The sequence below is a fragment of the Perissodus microlepis genome, chromosome 4, assembly GCF_051167445.1.
Source record: "Perissodus microlepis isolate ML-2025 ecotype Zambia chromosome 4, ASM5116744v1, whole genome shotgun sequence".
Taxonomy (NCBI): domain Eukaryota; kingdom Metazoa; phylum Chordata; class Actinopteri; order Cichliformes; family Cichlidae; genus Perissodus; species Perissodus microlepis.
This window is the reverse complement of record NC_140464.1, coordinates 31,108,229-31,125,577: the sequence shown is the minus strand read 5'-3', so window position 1 is coordinate 31,125,577 and position 17,349 is coordinate 31,108,229. Positions and strand designations below refer to the sequence as shown.

General features: G+C 41.0%; 1 protein-coding gene across 1 annotated transcript; it reads right to left on the bottom strand.

Moving 5' to 3' along the window:
- Positions 1–3,768: 3,768 nt before the first annotated feature.
- Positions 3,769–12,046, bottom strand: LOC146389277 (growth hormone secretagogue receptor type 1-like). The gene is made up of 5 exons (XM_084924822.1): positions 11,781–12,046; positions 7,619–7,794; positions 5,403–6,255; positions 4,372–4,544; positions 3,769–4,185 (listed from the first exon to the last, which is right to left on the bottom strand). Exons 1-5 carry the CDS (start codon positions 11,947–11,949, stop codon positions 3,769–3,771), a joined length of 1,788 nt encoding a protein of 595 aa, XP_084780948.1. The 5' UTR covers positions 11,950–12,046.
- Positions 12,047–17,349: the final 5,303 nt, after the last annotated feature.

Here is a 17,349-nt window from a genome sequence, read left to right as displayed (position 1 = left end):
TAGAGTGGCACAAATAATTTGTGTGGCATCTTACTGAATGCAGAACAGCTGATTGTTCTGTAAATAGTTTGAAATGGTTATTTAAAAAAAAGGGTAAAAGGTGATTGGCTGCTAATAACTTTGTTGTTTGCAAAACTTGTGCATATGATTTTATAATTGACAATTTTTATTTGCATTTAAAGTTATGAAATATGATTCAATAAACATGTTTGTGGTTGTTACAGTAAAAAAAATATCACTTTTTCTACTCTGATTTTATGTTTTTTGTCTGATTTTAGATCAATTGTGTTAATACAGTAGTCAAAATGAAGAGATAACTGTAAATTCAGACATGTGAGGTTGTGCTGGAAAGTCAGCTTAGTTGTCAGCTTAGTGTCTCACCTTTCTACTTCTGTTTCCTTCCCGTCTAACGGTTCCTTGTCCAGTGCTTTCTGGACTTCCAACAGTTCCTTCACTGTATTTTCAATTCAGGATAACTGCTGGATTTTCTCAAAGAAAAGATCTTTGCACACATAAGGAGACATGCTCAGAAGATGTTGGCTGTCTTTGGGTCTACCTTCACATGTGAACAAACATTCTTACTTATAAAATTTCACAAGTCCAGGTACAGATCCTCTCTCTTGGTGATGATCACCTGTCCAGTGTCCATTGTATTTCCACCTCTTGTTGTACTTATTCAAGCCTAAAACAGGCAAGTATTTCTTCACTTAACAAGAAAAAAATAACTGAAAAATACCAGATAAACTAAAAAACTAAATGCAAAGTTGCAACGTTCAAATCTTTAACATTTTGCCACAACATGCACATTTTGTTTACAGTTCTCTGGACGTAGCGTTTTCAGTGGGAGAAACGTCCAGATGAACAGAATCAACTTTTGGAGATTTACTTACCTTGATGATTGAGAATGCATCAAGACATTTTGTTTACAGTTGTTTTTCTGGATTTGATTAAATAGTGATAAAATGTTTGCATTTTTACAATGCCTGTTTCATATTTTCATTCCCTACAGCATCCACTCTTGCCATTGGCAGTTTTATATAATAATAATTTATATATTATGGAGATAAAAGTAATATTATAAGAAACTGAGTTCAGCTTATTGGTGCAGCACTCTATAACAGTCCCAGGAGCACCTCGGGAAAATTAATTGCCTGCCTTTGGTTTGAATGGTACATAGAGATGTAGCCTAAAGTCCAGTTATATCAAGCATGACGCTGAATCATGCTGGTTCAGCACCTATGATGCAGTTATATAACAGAAACCCAAGTCTCAAAATTATGACTTCTTATTGCTAGTTCAGCTCTTAACCTGCTGAGTTATTCAGCCACTGAGAAAATATGATGATATTATGGACTAGAGCTACAGTTTGTAGTTCATAGACTCACCAAAAAAAAGCAAATAAGCTCATCATGTGACACACAGTGACACCAATTTAATTTACAAGTGGATGAACATAAATAAGATTAACATGTCTCTTACATTTAATAATAATAAGTCTTTGTACACCAAACAGACGTACCGCGGTTGTGATCATACAAATAGTCAATATAATTGTTGACTGTGGGAGAAAAAAACAAACATAATTATTAATCAATAAGACTAACAGAGATGACAGAGGAGACATGACACTCAAATATCCCTAATAGAACTACTGGGGATTATTTCACATCAGCAAAGATGGCGGTACAGTGGAAATAAAAGTTTCAGGGAAAAACATGTTTTAACCTTTTGACATTCAGCTGGTCATTAATAACTCACCTAAAGTTAGGATTCAGGTCTGGTTAACCTTCTCAGGTCTGAGCTATTATAGGTGGTAACACTAACCCTGTATTTAGGGCTGCCACGATTAGTCGACTAGTCACGATTACATCAACTATCAGACTCGTCAACAACTAATTTAATAGTCGACGCGTTGTTTGAAGCTTTGTAAGATCCCAAAAGACGCAGGAATAAGTAGTAGGATTTAAGAGTGTAATAACGGACTGAAACAAAAGATGGCAGCACTGCATGTACACGGATGCCAGCTGCCGTTAAACCCCGAAGAAGAAGAAGCTGTGTCCGGTATCGTAGCTGTGTCCAAATTCAGGAACCTCATCCTCCTGTGGCCGCATTAGTAGGCCGATTACGTTATAGCAACACAACGAAGACGGTCCAAATTGGAAGACTCCGACAAATGTGGCCCAGAAATGCGTCCTTCATTTCCCCAGATTTGAAGGATGGGTCGGGTGTATACTTCGTGGCCCAACCTATCCCAGAATTCATAGCATGGCCCAGCGCGGCCCTGCTGAGTTTACAACAATGGCGGCAGCTACTTAGTTTTAATATTACTCTTATTATTCTTTCTGGGTCACAAAATAAACGTTTAACATATTTTCAGGCGAGAATGTAGCTGTGTAAACCTCAAATATCTGCTCAGTTTATCAAGACACCACATATTTTCAAAAGCACTCCGACGTTTTCGGAGACGTCTGTTACCCACTAGCTGGATAGCTAGCCGGGGTTCAAGGCTCACTAGAGCCGTGAGAACACCGGACTCCCGGTAAATCGTTTTCAAACCCACCGCCGTCTTTCGCTACTCAGGTTAAACATGATATATAAGTCACTTAGATAACTTAAAAATGTTACTGTTTGGCTTTTTTCAGTATTTTATTTGTTCCTGAGTAAATCGGTTTGGCTGAGATTAAAGTTATAGTTTTTACACAGCTGAATAAACGTCAAGCAGACAGCTGATTATCAGAAGTGTGAGATGCTCGAGGATTTACTCAGGTGTCCTGTTATATTTTAGATAGCAAGGAGCAGACGGCTGAAAACGATGTGCCGGGAGTTCCCGCCTGCTCTAGTAAGCCTTGAAGCCCAGCAAGCTATTGAGCTGGTGGGTAACAGACGTCTCCAAAAATGTTGGAGCACTTTTGCAAATATGCGATGTCTTGATAAATCGAGCAGATATTTGAAGTTTACACAGCTACATTCTCCCTGAAAATATCTTAAAAGTTTATTTTGTGACCCAGAAAGAGTAATATTAAAACTAAGTAGCTGCCGCCGTTGATGGAAACTGGAATTGGCTGCGCTATGAATTCTGGGATAGGTTGGGCCACGAAGGATACAACTGACCCATCCTTCAAATCTGGGGAAATGAAGGACGCATTTGTCGGCCGCATTTGTCGGAGTCTTCGAATTTGGGCAGCTTTCGTCGCCTGCTTGTGATGTCATCGGTCTACAAATGCGGCCTCTGAATTTGGGCACAGCATATTTGGACTTTGGCTAAAGTCTATGCGAGCGGACTCTGGATATAAAAATCTAGCCCAAAAGTCTAACTGAATTAGCATCACTCATTTTTAGACAAAATAAAAGACTTGGTGTATTTTCATTGTGCATAGATTTTTTGGGGTGAAACCAACCGGCTATGTAATAATGCACAGGCTAAAACTGGACTATGTGTTTTAGCCTGTGCATTATTGCATGAACTATTCCATGTACTGATGAAATGCCATTCACAATATTTTTGCCCAGTATATGAAGTTCATGTGGAGGTTTTCTTATACATAAATTACATAAAGAATTAAAACTACTTGTGCTAGAATTGGTCTATATTGATCCATAAGCATTAATATGCCTTTTTTAATTCATGCCTAAAATATTTTTTTATTAATAAATGTCAACATTCTCAATTTGTGGTACAGTACCACATTGTAATGAAAAGAAATTGAGGTTTGTTTGATTGTTTCCTCTTTTTTGCTTAAAGCGGGTGCATCCATTTGTTTTTTGCCATCACAAAGTGGTTGTGGAGTGGTGCACGGTGAGCGTGTGCATGCGACGAGCTTGTGCGTGAGACTGTGTGTGTATGAGGCTGCGTACAGCGTGTCTGTATCTGGCAGACATTAGGTTGTACAATAAAGGATTGACGGCGGCACTGAGGTAGAAGAGCACGGAGGACACAAGATTAAAATACTGAGACAGATAATATAAAAAGTATAAGTGTGTATCAGGGGGTGAGTATGTGTCGCTGAAGACTGTGTCATTGTAGGTGTGGTCATAGTGCAGCTCTGTAGATGCTGCAGAATAGGCAGTTGTGGGGATGGGAGGCGCTGTTTCAGGTTTGTCATGTTGTGACTTTACGGTAATTGATAGCTTACTTTGCAGGCTGTGTGTGATTGTGTTTGTGCTTCTTTGCAGTTGGTTATGTGTGTTTCTATTGTCTGGTTGTGTATTAATAACATGAGCCGAAACATTTTTATTTTGAGTGTGTCCATTATGTATGTCGGTCTTTTCATGTCGCCCTTTTGTGTGTGACATGATATGAGAGTGCAAGGACAGTGTTTCAGTGTTTATGTCCAGGTCTAAGTGGCTAGGTGGGTTAGTAACAGTGGGTATGGTGACATCTTTTCTGTCCATGCTGACATCCGGATGCGTGACAGTGTCTGACTGGGAGTTAGTGTCCAGGTAAGTTTCCTGTCTCTCAGTCCCAGTGCCCAGAGAAAGAGAAAATATGGTTCGACCAACATGGAACGGCAGCCAACACAAGACGAACGCCAAGACGATCACTCCTGAAGAAAAAAGATGAGAACATTAAGTCAGAACCGCCAACGTTCCAGATCGAGTCCTGACCAATCACGGCACGTACTACATGGACTACACTATGCAAACGTCTTTGCCCACCCCTCAGTTTTTTTATATTTTGTTTAAAAAAATGGAAAATAGGCACAGCCATTAATGTAACCATGTACAAACATACATGGAAATACAGGTCGAATGAGCGTCTGAGTCAGTATTAGGTATGACTGCCTTTATGAACTCTCTCAGGCAGCTTTCGTATAATTTCTTGAAGCAGTCTTCAGGAATAGTTCTCCAGGCTTTTTGAAAGCTCTTCTGTGGATGTTTGTGACCCTTTGGTTCCATTCTGTATCAAGCTGTTTCTATACCGCTCCGTGACGGATAGGCTTCCAAGAACTAACTAACCCATCAACAACTGTACCAACGCAATGTAAAAAAAACAAAAAACAAAACTGCTTGAATATCCCCCCCCCCCAAAAAAAACAAATACATGTCTCTCACCTGGCCTCCATACTGGTGAGAATTTAAAAGAATTTGAAATTGTGTGTGTGTGTGTGTGTGTGTGTGTGTGTGTGTGTGTGTGTGTGTGTGTGTGTGTGTGCTTACATATCTTTGTGGGGACCAAAAATTGGAAGTTTACTATGCTTGTGGGAACCAACAGCCTTTATGGGGATAAAATCCACGTCCCCACAAGTTTGAAGGTATTTTTGAGGCTCAAAATATGGTTTTAGTGTCAGGGTTACTATTAGGTTATGGTTAGGTTTAGGCATAGTGTGTGTGTGTGTGCGTGCGTGCGTGTGTGTGTGTGCGTGCGTGCGTGCGTGTGTGTGTGTGTGTGTGCTTTTCCTCACCCAGCATTTTGACAGTGTTCCTGTGACTCTGGTCTCTACGGCTGCTTTTTGGGCGGAGCCACAGTGTGCGCCCAATCAGACTATATACCACTCCCAGAATGCAGAGAGGTACCAAGAAATACAAATTGGAGAGAATCATCATGGCTGACAACAGGCCAGAGGAGATGGCAAAATGTGTACAGCGGCACTCTCTCTTGTCAGTCTCTCCCCCACGGCCTTCACTGGAGCTTCCGTCCATTCCTCCTCCCTCGTCTTCCTTTTTGTTTTGCTGCTCTCCCTCAAATCCCATCTTTCCGTCTCCCTCCCTTCCATGTTCAACTGTATGTTTTTCATGTTTCAGTTCACCTTTGTCTTCCGGTAGCCTGTTATCTACTTCTGCTGTTTCTGTCTCCACTTTTTCTCCGATCCATTTCAGTTCACCAACTCGTTCCTCCCAACTCTTTGTCTCTTTTTCACCCCACTTTATTCCCTCTAGACCTCCATCCATGTGTCTGCTTTCTTTCTCTCCTCCACCCATCGTAAACCCTCCCTGATCTCCTTCCCTGCCTGTCCACCCCCCGTCTTCTTTCCATTGGATGAGCCCGAGATCTTCTCGTCCAACGTCCTCCACTCCAACCATGACCAGCACTGGTGCGGCACTCACAGCCGCACTCAGCCAGAGGCAGCCTATGATGGCCCGGGTTCTGCGCCGTGTCACTACTGTCTTGGCTGTGATCGGCCAGCAGACTGCCAGGTATCTCTCCAGGGAGAGGAAGGTGATGTGGAGGATGGTGCAGAAAGTGCAGCACTCTGAGAGGAACATAGTCAGCTTACAGGCAAGGTCTCCCAGGGGCCAGGGCCGGGGCCTCCAGAGCTTGGAGAGACAGAACAATTATTTTCCTCTGATTGCATTTTATACCTTTTTTAACCTGTAAAGAATGTGTGAGCAGTGCATAGCATGTCAACAGACTCAGATAAGAACAAGTATTTAATATTAACTCAGCTGCTTAGTTTAAATGAACATTCTGAAAACTACTTTATTATAAGAAAATAATAATTTTCTACTTATCAAGACAAAAGGTATCGTTTTCAGTCAGTGCCCACCTAACCAGAGCGAACCCCCACAGGCACACGAGAACATGCAAACTCCACACACAACTGCTCCACTGTGACCAGATCATCCTCACTGAACTGAGCTTTTAGCTCCTTTAATGCCACCCTTCCTGTCGGCACATCTGTTGATTGGCTGTATGCTTCAGATGACTATTTTAAAGATGTCTTCTCTTTATGAAATTATACAGAGTGCTGCCTTCCCCCCCATCACCCCCAACCAGTCACAGTAGATGGCCACTCCTCCCTGAGCCAGCTCCTGCAGGAGGTTTCTTTCCTGTTATAAGGGAGTTTTTCCTTCCTACTAGCACCAAAATTGTGTGCTCATAGAGGGTTGTCTGATTTTTAGGGTTGTCTCCATTTTCTCCGTTTTACTGTAGGATCTTTACATTACAATATAAAGCACCTTGAGGCACCTGTTGCTGTGATTTGGGGCTATATAAATAAAATTTCATGAAGAAGACGAGTACAAAAAAACTGTCTGAAATTCAGTGTTCAGCTCAGTCTGAAGCCTGTCTTTGAGTTTGTACGTACACAGACCTCATTATGTAAACCATGTTTTACTGAGCGTCTGCCATTCTGACAATATATATATGAAAGAAAAATTAAAAAACTTATTAGGGCTCTTTATTATTGTGGCAAAATATGGGTTAGTTGTAACGTTTGTTCTTCAAGCTCTTGGCGTCTTACAGAATCAAAGGCCAGATCTGTCTTCACTTGTGTTAATTAAGTTACGCTGCACAAGGAACATGATAAAACCCCATGCAACTAACAAAAATATGACTCGTTATTTATCCACATACTTAAAGTGATTGTGCCAAGCCCTGACTTAAGATGGCTCTAAGTGTGACACAAGCTTTCAATGTAACAAAATTTAATTTAGAGGCAGGGGTCCCCCTGAGGGGAAGGCAACAATAACATCTTTAAACAATTACTAGAAAACACAAACAGGAAGCAAATCTATTGTGCCTGCTTTGTTCACCCAATGGAGTGTTTTCTGTGACTCGACTAAACCTAACTAACATCATGATCTGATTGCTTAGTGCCACAACGTGGCTGTAGGTCTGGTGTTCAGGCCAAAGTAAAGTAAGCATGCATTACAAAATATGCACTGTGTCAGTAGATACCTTATATAAATCCAGAGGCAGCAGCAGGAGTATCAGCAGATCACTAACAGCCATGCTGCTCAGGTAGAGGTAGGTGGAGGTTCTCATGTGTGGACGCAGCCAAACCACCAAAATTGTTAGTATATTTCCCAGGAGGCCAAATAACATCAGGGGGATGTAAATCACAGTCACGCACACTGCAAGAAGAAATAATTATCGGTTTTTATCAGATCTCAATTTGATCTGTTTCCATCTATCTACCTCATATACATAACACACACACACACACACACACACATATATATATATATATATATATATATACAGAGGTGGAAAATAACGAATTACATTTACTTGCGTTACTGTAATTGAGTAGTTTTTTTGTGTATTTGTACTTTTTAAAGTAATTTTTCAAGTCTGTAATTTTACTTTTACTTAAGTATATTTTTTAAAAAGTATTGTAGTTCGCTACGTTTTCAATCACACCCGTTACTGAGTAAATTAAAAATAAAAATAAAAACATTGCGCTTCAGAAATACTGCAGGGAATGATGGGTAGTAGAACAAATTGGCGCTAAGGTCACGTTAAAGATGGAGTCTGACGTCGGTGTTACGGATCCAGTGAAAAAAGAAGCCCCGTCGAATTCTGCTGACCCTGAACTCGAAGAAACCGATGTGAACCCCTGACCGTATTTAAGGGACCATTTCGGCTTCAAGTGCAAGAAAGGCAACAGCTTTATTATGCAGTGTAAGCTGTGTTTGGCCAGAGAGACCGAGTTAGCAGCTTTTAAAAATTCCACATCAAACCTGCGCAAGCATGTAGAGGTAAGTTAAATACAACTCGTACCGTTATGGTAGCAAAACGGCTGTGCTCAAATTAATCACATTACGTTAAGACATCTGTGAAGAACACAGATAACGTTGTTGGTACTAGCAACTTGCTGTAATCGGGCACGTTGTTGTCCACGCAACTTACATTTTTTTACTGGGTTGGTAAGTTGCCAAAAGAAAATGTGTTTACCTACGTTTTTCCTGTTTGTTAATAATAATAATTTATTTTAAAAAATAGTTAAATTAAAGACAGAAGCGGCTACTTTCTTACTTAACCCACATATGTTCACACTGCAGGCAAAAGAATAACAGAGCGCTCACTTACCTTAGATTAGTCAAAGACAGCTGACTTCTGTTACTTGTTAATTAGCACTTGCAACCTCCCGTTAACTAGCCTGTTACTGTCCAATAAAACAAACACGAGGTATATTGGTATAATTTACCAGCGGTAGCTATGTAATGCATTGATGTCTTATTAGGGACGTCAAAAAACTTTCTCTCAAACTTAACACTGGCCTGCCTGCCTCAGCTGCCTTCGAGCGTCTGTTTAGCTGTGCTGGACTACTGTTCACTGCAAAGTGAGCAAGGATGAACTCTACTGACTTTGAAAATCAACTGCTCCTCAAAATTAACAGGAAGTTCAGAGAGTAACACTCTAGGATGGACACAGGAACTTTAATCTAGAGGTACAGTAGGGCAGGGCCAAGTTTAAAAAATTAAAAAACATTTTTAAAGCAGCTGCCGTTCAGTTCAGGACTTGTTCTCTTATTTGACAGTTTAGAACACATTCTCATGTGAAAGAATGATATGGTTTTGTATTGAAAACACTGTGATACCTGACAGTTTGGTTGATTGGTTTGGTGACCATTATCCATTTTCATGTATAGACTTGCAGTTTAACTGCCACTGCACTTTAATTTGTAAAGTTTTTCTTTTCACTAACAAAGAACTACTTTGAGATTTATATCCACTGTCTTTTTTTGCACTACTCAGAAGCGGCTGTCCTCCTGCTGACAGAAAAGTAACTATGTAACTTTTACTCTGAGTACATTTTAAATGAGCTACTTTTTACTTTTACTTGAGTACATTTTTAGACAGGTAATTTTACTTGTACTTGAGTAAAATTTCAGCAAAGTAATAGTACTTTTACTTGAGTGAAATATTTTAGTACTCTTTCCACCTCTGTGTGTGTGTGTGTGTGTGTGTGTGTGTGTGTACACACACACACAGGGGTGCACATAAGTGGTCTGCAGGTGTGCGTGCGCTTTCAAAATAAAAAACGCGCACCAGATAAGAAGTTGTCCGCTAGAGTGGGATTTTCACGGCACATTCTGCACCACATCTCTGTGCGTTCATCATTTGTTTGAAGCCAGCTCACCTCCTGCAACCACTTTTCCGAGAATACGTGCTTCTTTTGCAGTTCGGACTTTTTCTGACATTTCTTTGGAGGTGGAGGAAAACCAAAGTAATTGCTTAAAGCAGCTTCTTCGACATCTTTAAGAGTTCTAAACAAATGTCTGTCCTCCTCCAGAAAATCTTATGTACGCAAACGCGCGTCGCAATTTCTTCTCTGGTGCGCGTCTTTTATTTTGACAGCGCATGCGCACCTACGGACCACGTGTGTGTGTGTGTGTGTGTGTGTGTGTGTGTGTGTGTGTGTGTGTATTTTTTTTATTTTTACATATTGTATAGATTTCTTTACAAATAATTCAATGAAACTATAGCCAGCAGCTGGTTAGCTTAGCTTAGCACCAACCATAGACTGTACATAAAGGTGGACATGCCTTTTCAGCACAGATAATAAAAAGGATCAACATTTCCAGATACTAGACAAAGAGTGTAGCTAGAATCATATCCTCATATTACCACCGCTGCCTGCTTGATATAATGAGAAAACGACAAGGAGAATGCAGAGTGGATCTGCTGGAAACACAGGCTTCACAGGCTAGCAACTTGTGAAATACCTGGAAAGGCTTCTGACTCTAATAAGGACGTCATTAGAGTCAGACCTTTTCTTTCCTAGAAGAGTTGCCCCCCTTTCCTTATCACTGACTGCATACAAGGAGAAAATAAAACCAGTCAATGATAAGGCCAGTGTTGCCAACTTAGCGACTTTTCTCAACAAGCAGCGGTGCTGCTGTGGGCACCTCGCCCGTGCCAAAGTGCTCACGGGCGGAGGATAGTCCTCCCCCCGCTGCTATCAGGGCAGGAGACGTTCACCCCTATGCGTCCAAACTGCAAATGAATCGCACATGAGCGAAGCCGCTGCTCCCACACTGACTGTAACGCAGTCAGTTCTTCTTTTACTGTTATGTTGTTTTGTGGATCACAAGGTTTAAAACTACTAATAAACACTCAAACACAAAGTAACTCCACCAGAGCGCCTATTTCGGATCACAGCCGGTCCAAGCCCGGATAAAGGAGCAGGGTTGGAATTGTGACATTAAAAATAACAATAATTGCTAAAAGAAATTTAATTTGTAGTTCTAAATAAACTCTAAATGCATTTTTTGCTCACTTTATGTCTCTTCCACGATGTTATTTTTTCTCTCCTACAAGTAGGTTACAATGACATTAGCATGACCAATTATGCAAATTAGGCGATGACATCATTTAGCATTAAGCCAATAGCGATTTTCCTTAATGAGGAGTTGGCAACACTGGATAAGGCTGCAGTGTCCCTCAGACTGACATTCAGGTCAGGCCCCCCGCTTGTAAAGTCTGGATTTAAAACATCAGCTTGAGCTTTCAAAACACAACTTCAATAACCATGCGTGGTGTTTCTTGTTATATACACTTTTATATACGCTCTGGACACAAAAAGTGGAAATGGAGAGTGCTAGCTAATAAACAAAAAAAGAAGAAAAGAAAAAGAAACCCTATATGTTAAGATAAGCAGACGAGCCTCTGGCATTAGATTTCAGTGCCTTACATCAGATAAAGTTTACTACTGATATTGACAAATTTAACTAACAGGGACATGTAACCATGCAAGCTTGCACGAACATCTCACAACACAATCCACTGCTGATGAGTTGCTTAGATGTGAGTTGCACAACCCATGAAACCAATCCTTTTATTTAGCCTAAAACCACATGTACAGAGCAAATCAGGTTTCTGGAGTGAATCAAGCAGTACTCAGCATCACCCTGAAAACAGCATTATACACCCAAACTACTTTAACACCAATGGAACGTAAGAGAAAATATGACTTTGAAATATTCAGATACCACAATTTCCTTCAATCAACAATATATTCTTTTTCTTTCTAAAGAGAAAGATGTGCTGTAGCTTCAGGTTTTTATTTTTATTATTTTATTTCTAAGACTACTTTTACAACTGTGTTTACCCACCTAATTCAATCAGTCCAAACATAGGTTCCTCCCAGTGGCACTCTTGGTTGGAGCAGTCCTCCGGGAAGCCGGACGTAAGGCCGCAGTTTTTTTCTCCACAGCCACGTCCCCCGTCTACATCCATCAAATCCATGATGGGTGGGGGTGCGAGGGGGGAAAGGGTGGGCATCGACAAGAAAAGCGACAGCAGGAAAAGCAGCGGAGTATGTCCCTCGGATTACAGGGTGCAGAGGTGACGCACGCTGATGGATTTCCTATGGCGCTCGATAGCGGCCGACGCTGACAGGGATGTTCAGGGGAGAGAAACGGTCCAGTTGGAACGAAGAAAAAACACATTTTGACGGGTTTACAAGACAAAGTGTTGGCGATGTACGTGAGTACAGTTAAATTAAAGGTTAACAACAACATTATAGGGTACACACCAGTGTTTACATCTGCCCTAGCTCCAAATGTCACAATACAACTTTATAACATCAAGAAAACCAGTGTACAAATATGGGGGCATGCATATTCAACATTGACTGTAATGGTCCGTTTCTCCAAGCAATACTTTTGTTACCATGTGGAACAAATAATATCAATGAAAACAAAAACGACAACAAAAACATACATATTTTTTGTATTAGCATTTTCAGATTGAAAAATTAGCCACATGCAAAAACACAGTTATAAAAATAATGTACTCACTGACTGAGCCTCGGCGTGTCATGTATCTCTGCTGCGGACACACACGTCTGCCGTGACTTACACACCTACAATCTCTCTCTCTGTGACTCTTTCTTATACCTCTCTCTCATGTCTTGCTGTGTACAGCACACCACATACCTCTTTTACACTACGCCACCTAATGTTTCCTAAGATGCCACTGGCTGTTTCATGTCGTAATGAAATCAAACTTGTTTCAAGACATCTTGTTCTTGTTCAGATGTATCTTTGTAAACCTTTTCTCTGATGGCCGTTTTAGTCAGAAGAGGCTTTCTCGTACAACTCGTCCATTATGAGAAGTTCTTGTTCTTTTTCTAATTATGCTGTCATGAACATTCGCATTCAGCACGTGAATCGAGGCCTGTGAGATAATAATATTATTATTATTATTATTATTATTATTATTATTATTATTATTAACTTTATTTATAAAGCGCTTTCAAACAAAGTGCTGTACAACTAAAGGGATAAATAAAATAAAAGCGATACATAGCAATACAGGTAAAAGACACAATACAAGTTAAAAACAATAAAAATTTTAAAACTAAAAGCCACAGAATTAAGACATGTAGGATGAACAAATGTGTCTTCAACTTAGTTTTAAAAACCTCCACAGAGCAGCCTGCCGAATATCTTGAGGGAGGTTGTTCCACAGAAACGGGCACGAAAAGAAAAAGCTCTCCAACTGTCTTTGTTCAGGCTCTATGAACTTTTAGAAGGCCAGAGTCCTGAGATCGGAGAGCACGAGAACCTGACAAGGTAGCCAATGCAGAGATCTCAGCACAGGGGTAATGTGCTCAAATTTCCCAGTTCTTGTAAAAATGCGAGCAGCTGCATTTTGCACCATCTGTAGAAACTTTTCTTTGGTAGGCCAGAAAGAAGAGAAGAGCGTTACAATAATCAATGCGGGAAGACACAAATGCATGGACAAGAACCTCTGCAGTGTCGCTTGACAGAACTTCTGGCGATGTATCTCCTGGGTGTTTTGGAGTTTGTCCGAGTAGTGCACAGTCTGAGCTTGGGGTGAATTTGATGAGATGTCCACACCTGGGATGATTGTGGCATTGTGTTAATACCTGAATGTTTCAAACCAGCAAACTGCCAAACTTTCTGCTTTTTATAGGTGCGCTCACAGTCGCTGATTATCAGTTAACCAGGTTCATTCTCTTGATTGTTACAGATACAGAACGGTTGTTCTTCGTTTGTGACAAACTTTATTTTTCACGTGACTATTTATAGTCCTGAAGTGGAAATTTAAAGCTCTAAAAGAAATAACTTTCTGAGTTTTAAAAAAACCTCTTGGATTGTTAGCTCAGCTTGGTCCCTAACAGGACAATACATTCATGTATTTTACTCAAAGATGTTGTCTAAGCATTTACTTCTGTCTCATAACTATGTACAAATCACTGTCCTTATTTGGAGCAGTTTTTAATTTGTACTTAATTTGTAAGGTATGAGGCCATAAAACACGAAGACTCATGAACACAATGTATCACAATGGTCATAAGGTGATATTTTCAAATTTGCCACAAATATTCTCATGGAAAATATCACTGTCATCTCATACAACAAGGTTTTCCCAAGAAGCATAATTAATTCATGAGCAATTATAACATTTTTCACATTTTGTTGATTTTGTTTGTGGGGATAGGTTAATTGAAAAATCTAAATTGCCCATAGGTGTGGCTGTGAGTGTGAATGGTTGTCTGTCCCTGTGTGTTGGCCCTGCGACAGACTGGTGTACCCCACCTCTCACCCTATAACAGCTGGGATAGGCTCCAGCACCCCAGCGACACTGAAAAGGATAAGCGGATGGATGGATGGATGGACATTTTGTTGATAATCCAAGTGATCCCAAATAATCAAAGAGTTGGCAGTTCGTCTTGTAACCAGAACGTTCCCGGTTCGAGCCCCGGCTCGGACAGTCTCGGTCGTTGTGTCCTTGGGCAAGACACTTCACCTACCGCCTACTGGTGATGGCCAGAGGGGCCGATGGCGCGATATGGCAGCCTCGCCTCTGTCAGTCTGCCCCAGGGCAGCTGTGGCTACAACTGTAGCTGCCTCCACCAGTGTGTGAATGTGAGAGTGAATGAATAGTGGAATTGTAAAGTGATTTGAGGGCCCGAAAAGCGCTATATAAATGCAAATTATTATTATTATTATTATTATTATTATTATTATTATTATTATTAAAACTAAAACTCATGAATGGGAGGGTCGATGGTGATCATATTTTCCATTTGTCTGATACTGAATTGTGGGTGCCCACCTTTAAAGAGTGGTGATGCTACAGATGTTCTGGACTACGAGGTGTGTAAGGCATCCACATGTTAGAATTGGGAGACTAATCTTTGTATTTGAAACATTGTCCATTCAATAACTTTCAGAATCTGCTTTTTTGTCAGGAATTTGACTGTTTTTGTTTCTCTCAGAGAACTTACTGCTGACTTCTGTCAGTACAGACAGAAGTCAGCAGTAATGCCAACACAAACAGTTTGAATCTGGATGTTTATGCCATTGCTCTGTCTGCAGTCTAAACCTAATCCTAACAATAAACAGTAAGCGTTCTTATGTAGTGCTTTTATATAACCTGCCTCATTCACTCATTTACAGAAGCACTTAAAAATCTCTGAACATGGAATGATAGATGTTCTCCAATTCATCAAAGAGCAACTTGTGTTTGAGTATCTTCCCCAAGGATACATTGACATGCAGACTGGAGCAGCCAGAGTTTGACCCACCAACCTTCCAGTTAGTAGATGACCTGCTCTGCCTATTGGGTAGTAAGTCTTTGATATTTACTAGAGTTTTTATTTTTTTTCGTCATCTGTTTGCAAAGACTTGTGAGAACAATTCAATGAGTATATAAAAAAATTAGGTTAGGGTTTGTCAGTGATGATGATTTATACCTCTGAGGGTTAACAGCTGGTTCTTGTCGTCAGCATGTTATCCGTGGGTGAAATGTGCATGTGTAAGGAGCTTGGTGACTTTGTTCGTGGTTTTGCCTAGAGCAAAAAACGCTTCTGGAAGGGATGAGCCATCTTATGAGCTTTTGAAGCTTATAGAGATAATTTCATTTTAAAGGAAGTCGTATCATTGCTCAGGTCAGTTGCCGGCAGAATGGAAATGGGTTGTTTTTCTAGCTGTCAGACTTGGCGATGAAAACAATTGTTTCAGCCACACAGTACTTCTACAATAAAATGATGTCTATGATGTGTTCTTTTCTTGATAGACAAAAACTTGAAGAAGTTTACATAAATACAATTTTATATCAACTGACCATAAAATAGATAGCACAGTGGCACAACAAGAAGGTCCTGGCTTTGGCCTTTCCGTGCAGGGGTTTGCATGTTTGTGTGGTACTCTGGCTTCCGCTCACAGTCCAGACATGCAGTTATTGGGATTAGAATAATTTGAAAATGGTGGTAGGTGTGAATGTGAGCATGAATAATCTCTCTGTGTTAGCCGTGTGACAAAGTGGTGACCTGTCCAGGGTGTACCCACCTCTCGTCTTATGGCAGCTGGGATAGGCTCCTTGCCCCCCATGACCCTGACTTGGATAAGCAGAAGAGGATGGAATTAAAGTACATCTACATGATGCTCATAATGTCCTTAAAGGGACTTTCTTAGTCCATCTATTCTCTTATGCTTATCCAAATCACCCAAAGGGAGCATTGTTTTACCAGCAGGCATGTTTTCAGATGTCTGCTGCTGTATTTTTTAAAGCCCTGCCCCCATTTCTTCTGGGGGGCGGGATTTCCTTTTCCCAGGTCACCATAGTAAATAAAAATGCTTCTCAGTGACTTGCCTGGTTAAATAATGAATTACATTAATGTGATCTTTTTGTACAAATTGGTCTTGCACAGAAGTACAGCCCCGCTCTAGTTCAACTTCCGTTGATGTCTCTTCAACACAAAACGGATTTTTTGAACATCTTTGGATTATTTGATAGCTTTACTTCATTTTGGAAGGTTTTTAGCTAGTTTGGAGATCAGAAATATACAGGTTCGTGCTCGCATGAACCCGCGCAGCTAAGGAGCCGTCGCTCTCTTTTATTTAAATACTTTGTGTTGCCAGGAGCAAAGTCCAGCATAAACGTCTGTCACCCTCTGACGCACTCTTGGTTGCTTAGGAACCCATGATAACAACAACAGCCGGTGTCACAGACCATGTGTTCTGCTCCGCACCCACTCACACAAACACAACAACAACAACAACACAAAATAGGCCTACTCCGGACTCACACCGGACCGCTCGGGACACTAACCCAGTTGTGGGACACTAACCCAGTCGCGCGACAAAACCCAATGAAGGGATGCTCGGGACACAAACCCAGGGCGATTTCAAAACCGGACACTCACCGGACGCTTGGGCCCTTGGGCGATTTTACCAAAACCACTTTTTCGGGACACTAACCCAGTTCTGGGACCCTAACCCAGTTCTGTGGTTATAGAGTCGCTCTCTCAACTTACTCGGCGTTGCTTAGCGTGTAATATCAGCCTTGAATCCCGCCGATTGTCATTCATCGAGGAGAAAAGACAGACAGCTAATCCACCGGCCCGATGACGTCAGTCTTTCAGGGTGTCTCTTCTCCCCTCGGTGAATGTCGACTCCAGGGCTCTGGCTCTCGAAGGACCAATTAATGATAGGTTTGTAGCTTGAACCTATTCGCTGGAACGTTGAAGACAATATAATTACACAGCAAGCAAGACATGAAGTAGGCAAAGTTCTTCATGTTTCTCGTGCACGGGAGAGAACCGGACAAACGCCGTTCCTTCGCTTGACCCCAGTTGCTCTCGTCCGCTCCCCCGTAACACTGCTATTTTATTGAGGTTACATGAATATGCATAGGTTCATTAACATA

Excerpts from the sequence above, each read along its gene's own strand:
- LOC146389277 (XM_084924822.1), bottom strand. The coding sequence starts at position 11,949 with ATGCCCACCCTTTCCCCCCTCGCACCCCCACCCATCATGGATTTGATG. Across the intron at positions 7,795-11,780 it reads GTTTGGACTGATTGAATTAG|TGTGCGTGACTGTGATTTAC; the intron begins GTGGGTAAACAC and ends TTCTTCTTGCAG. Across the intron at positions 6,256-7,618 it reads TGCCTCTGGATTTATATAAG|CTCTGGAGGCCCCGGCCCTG; the intron begins GTATCTACTGAC and ends TGTCTCTCCAAG.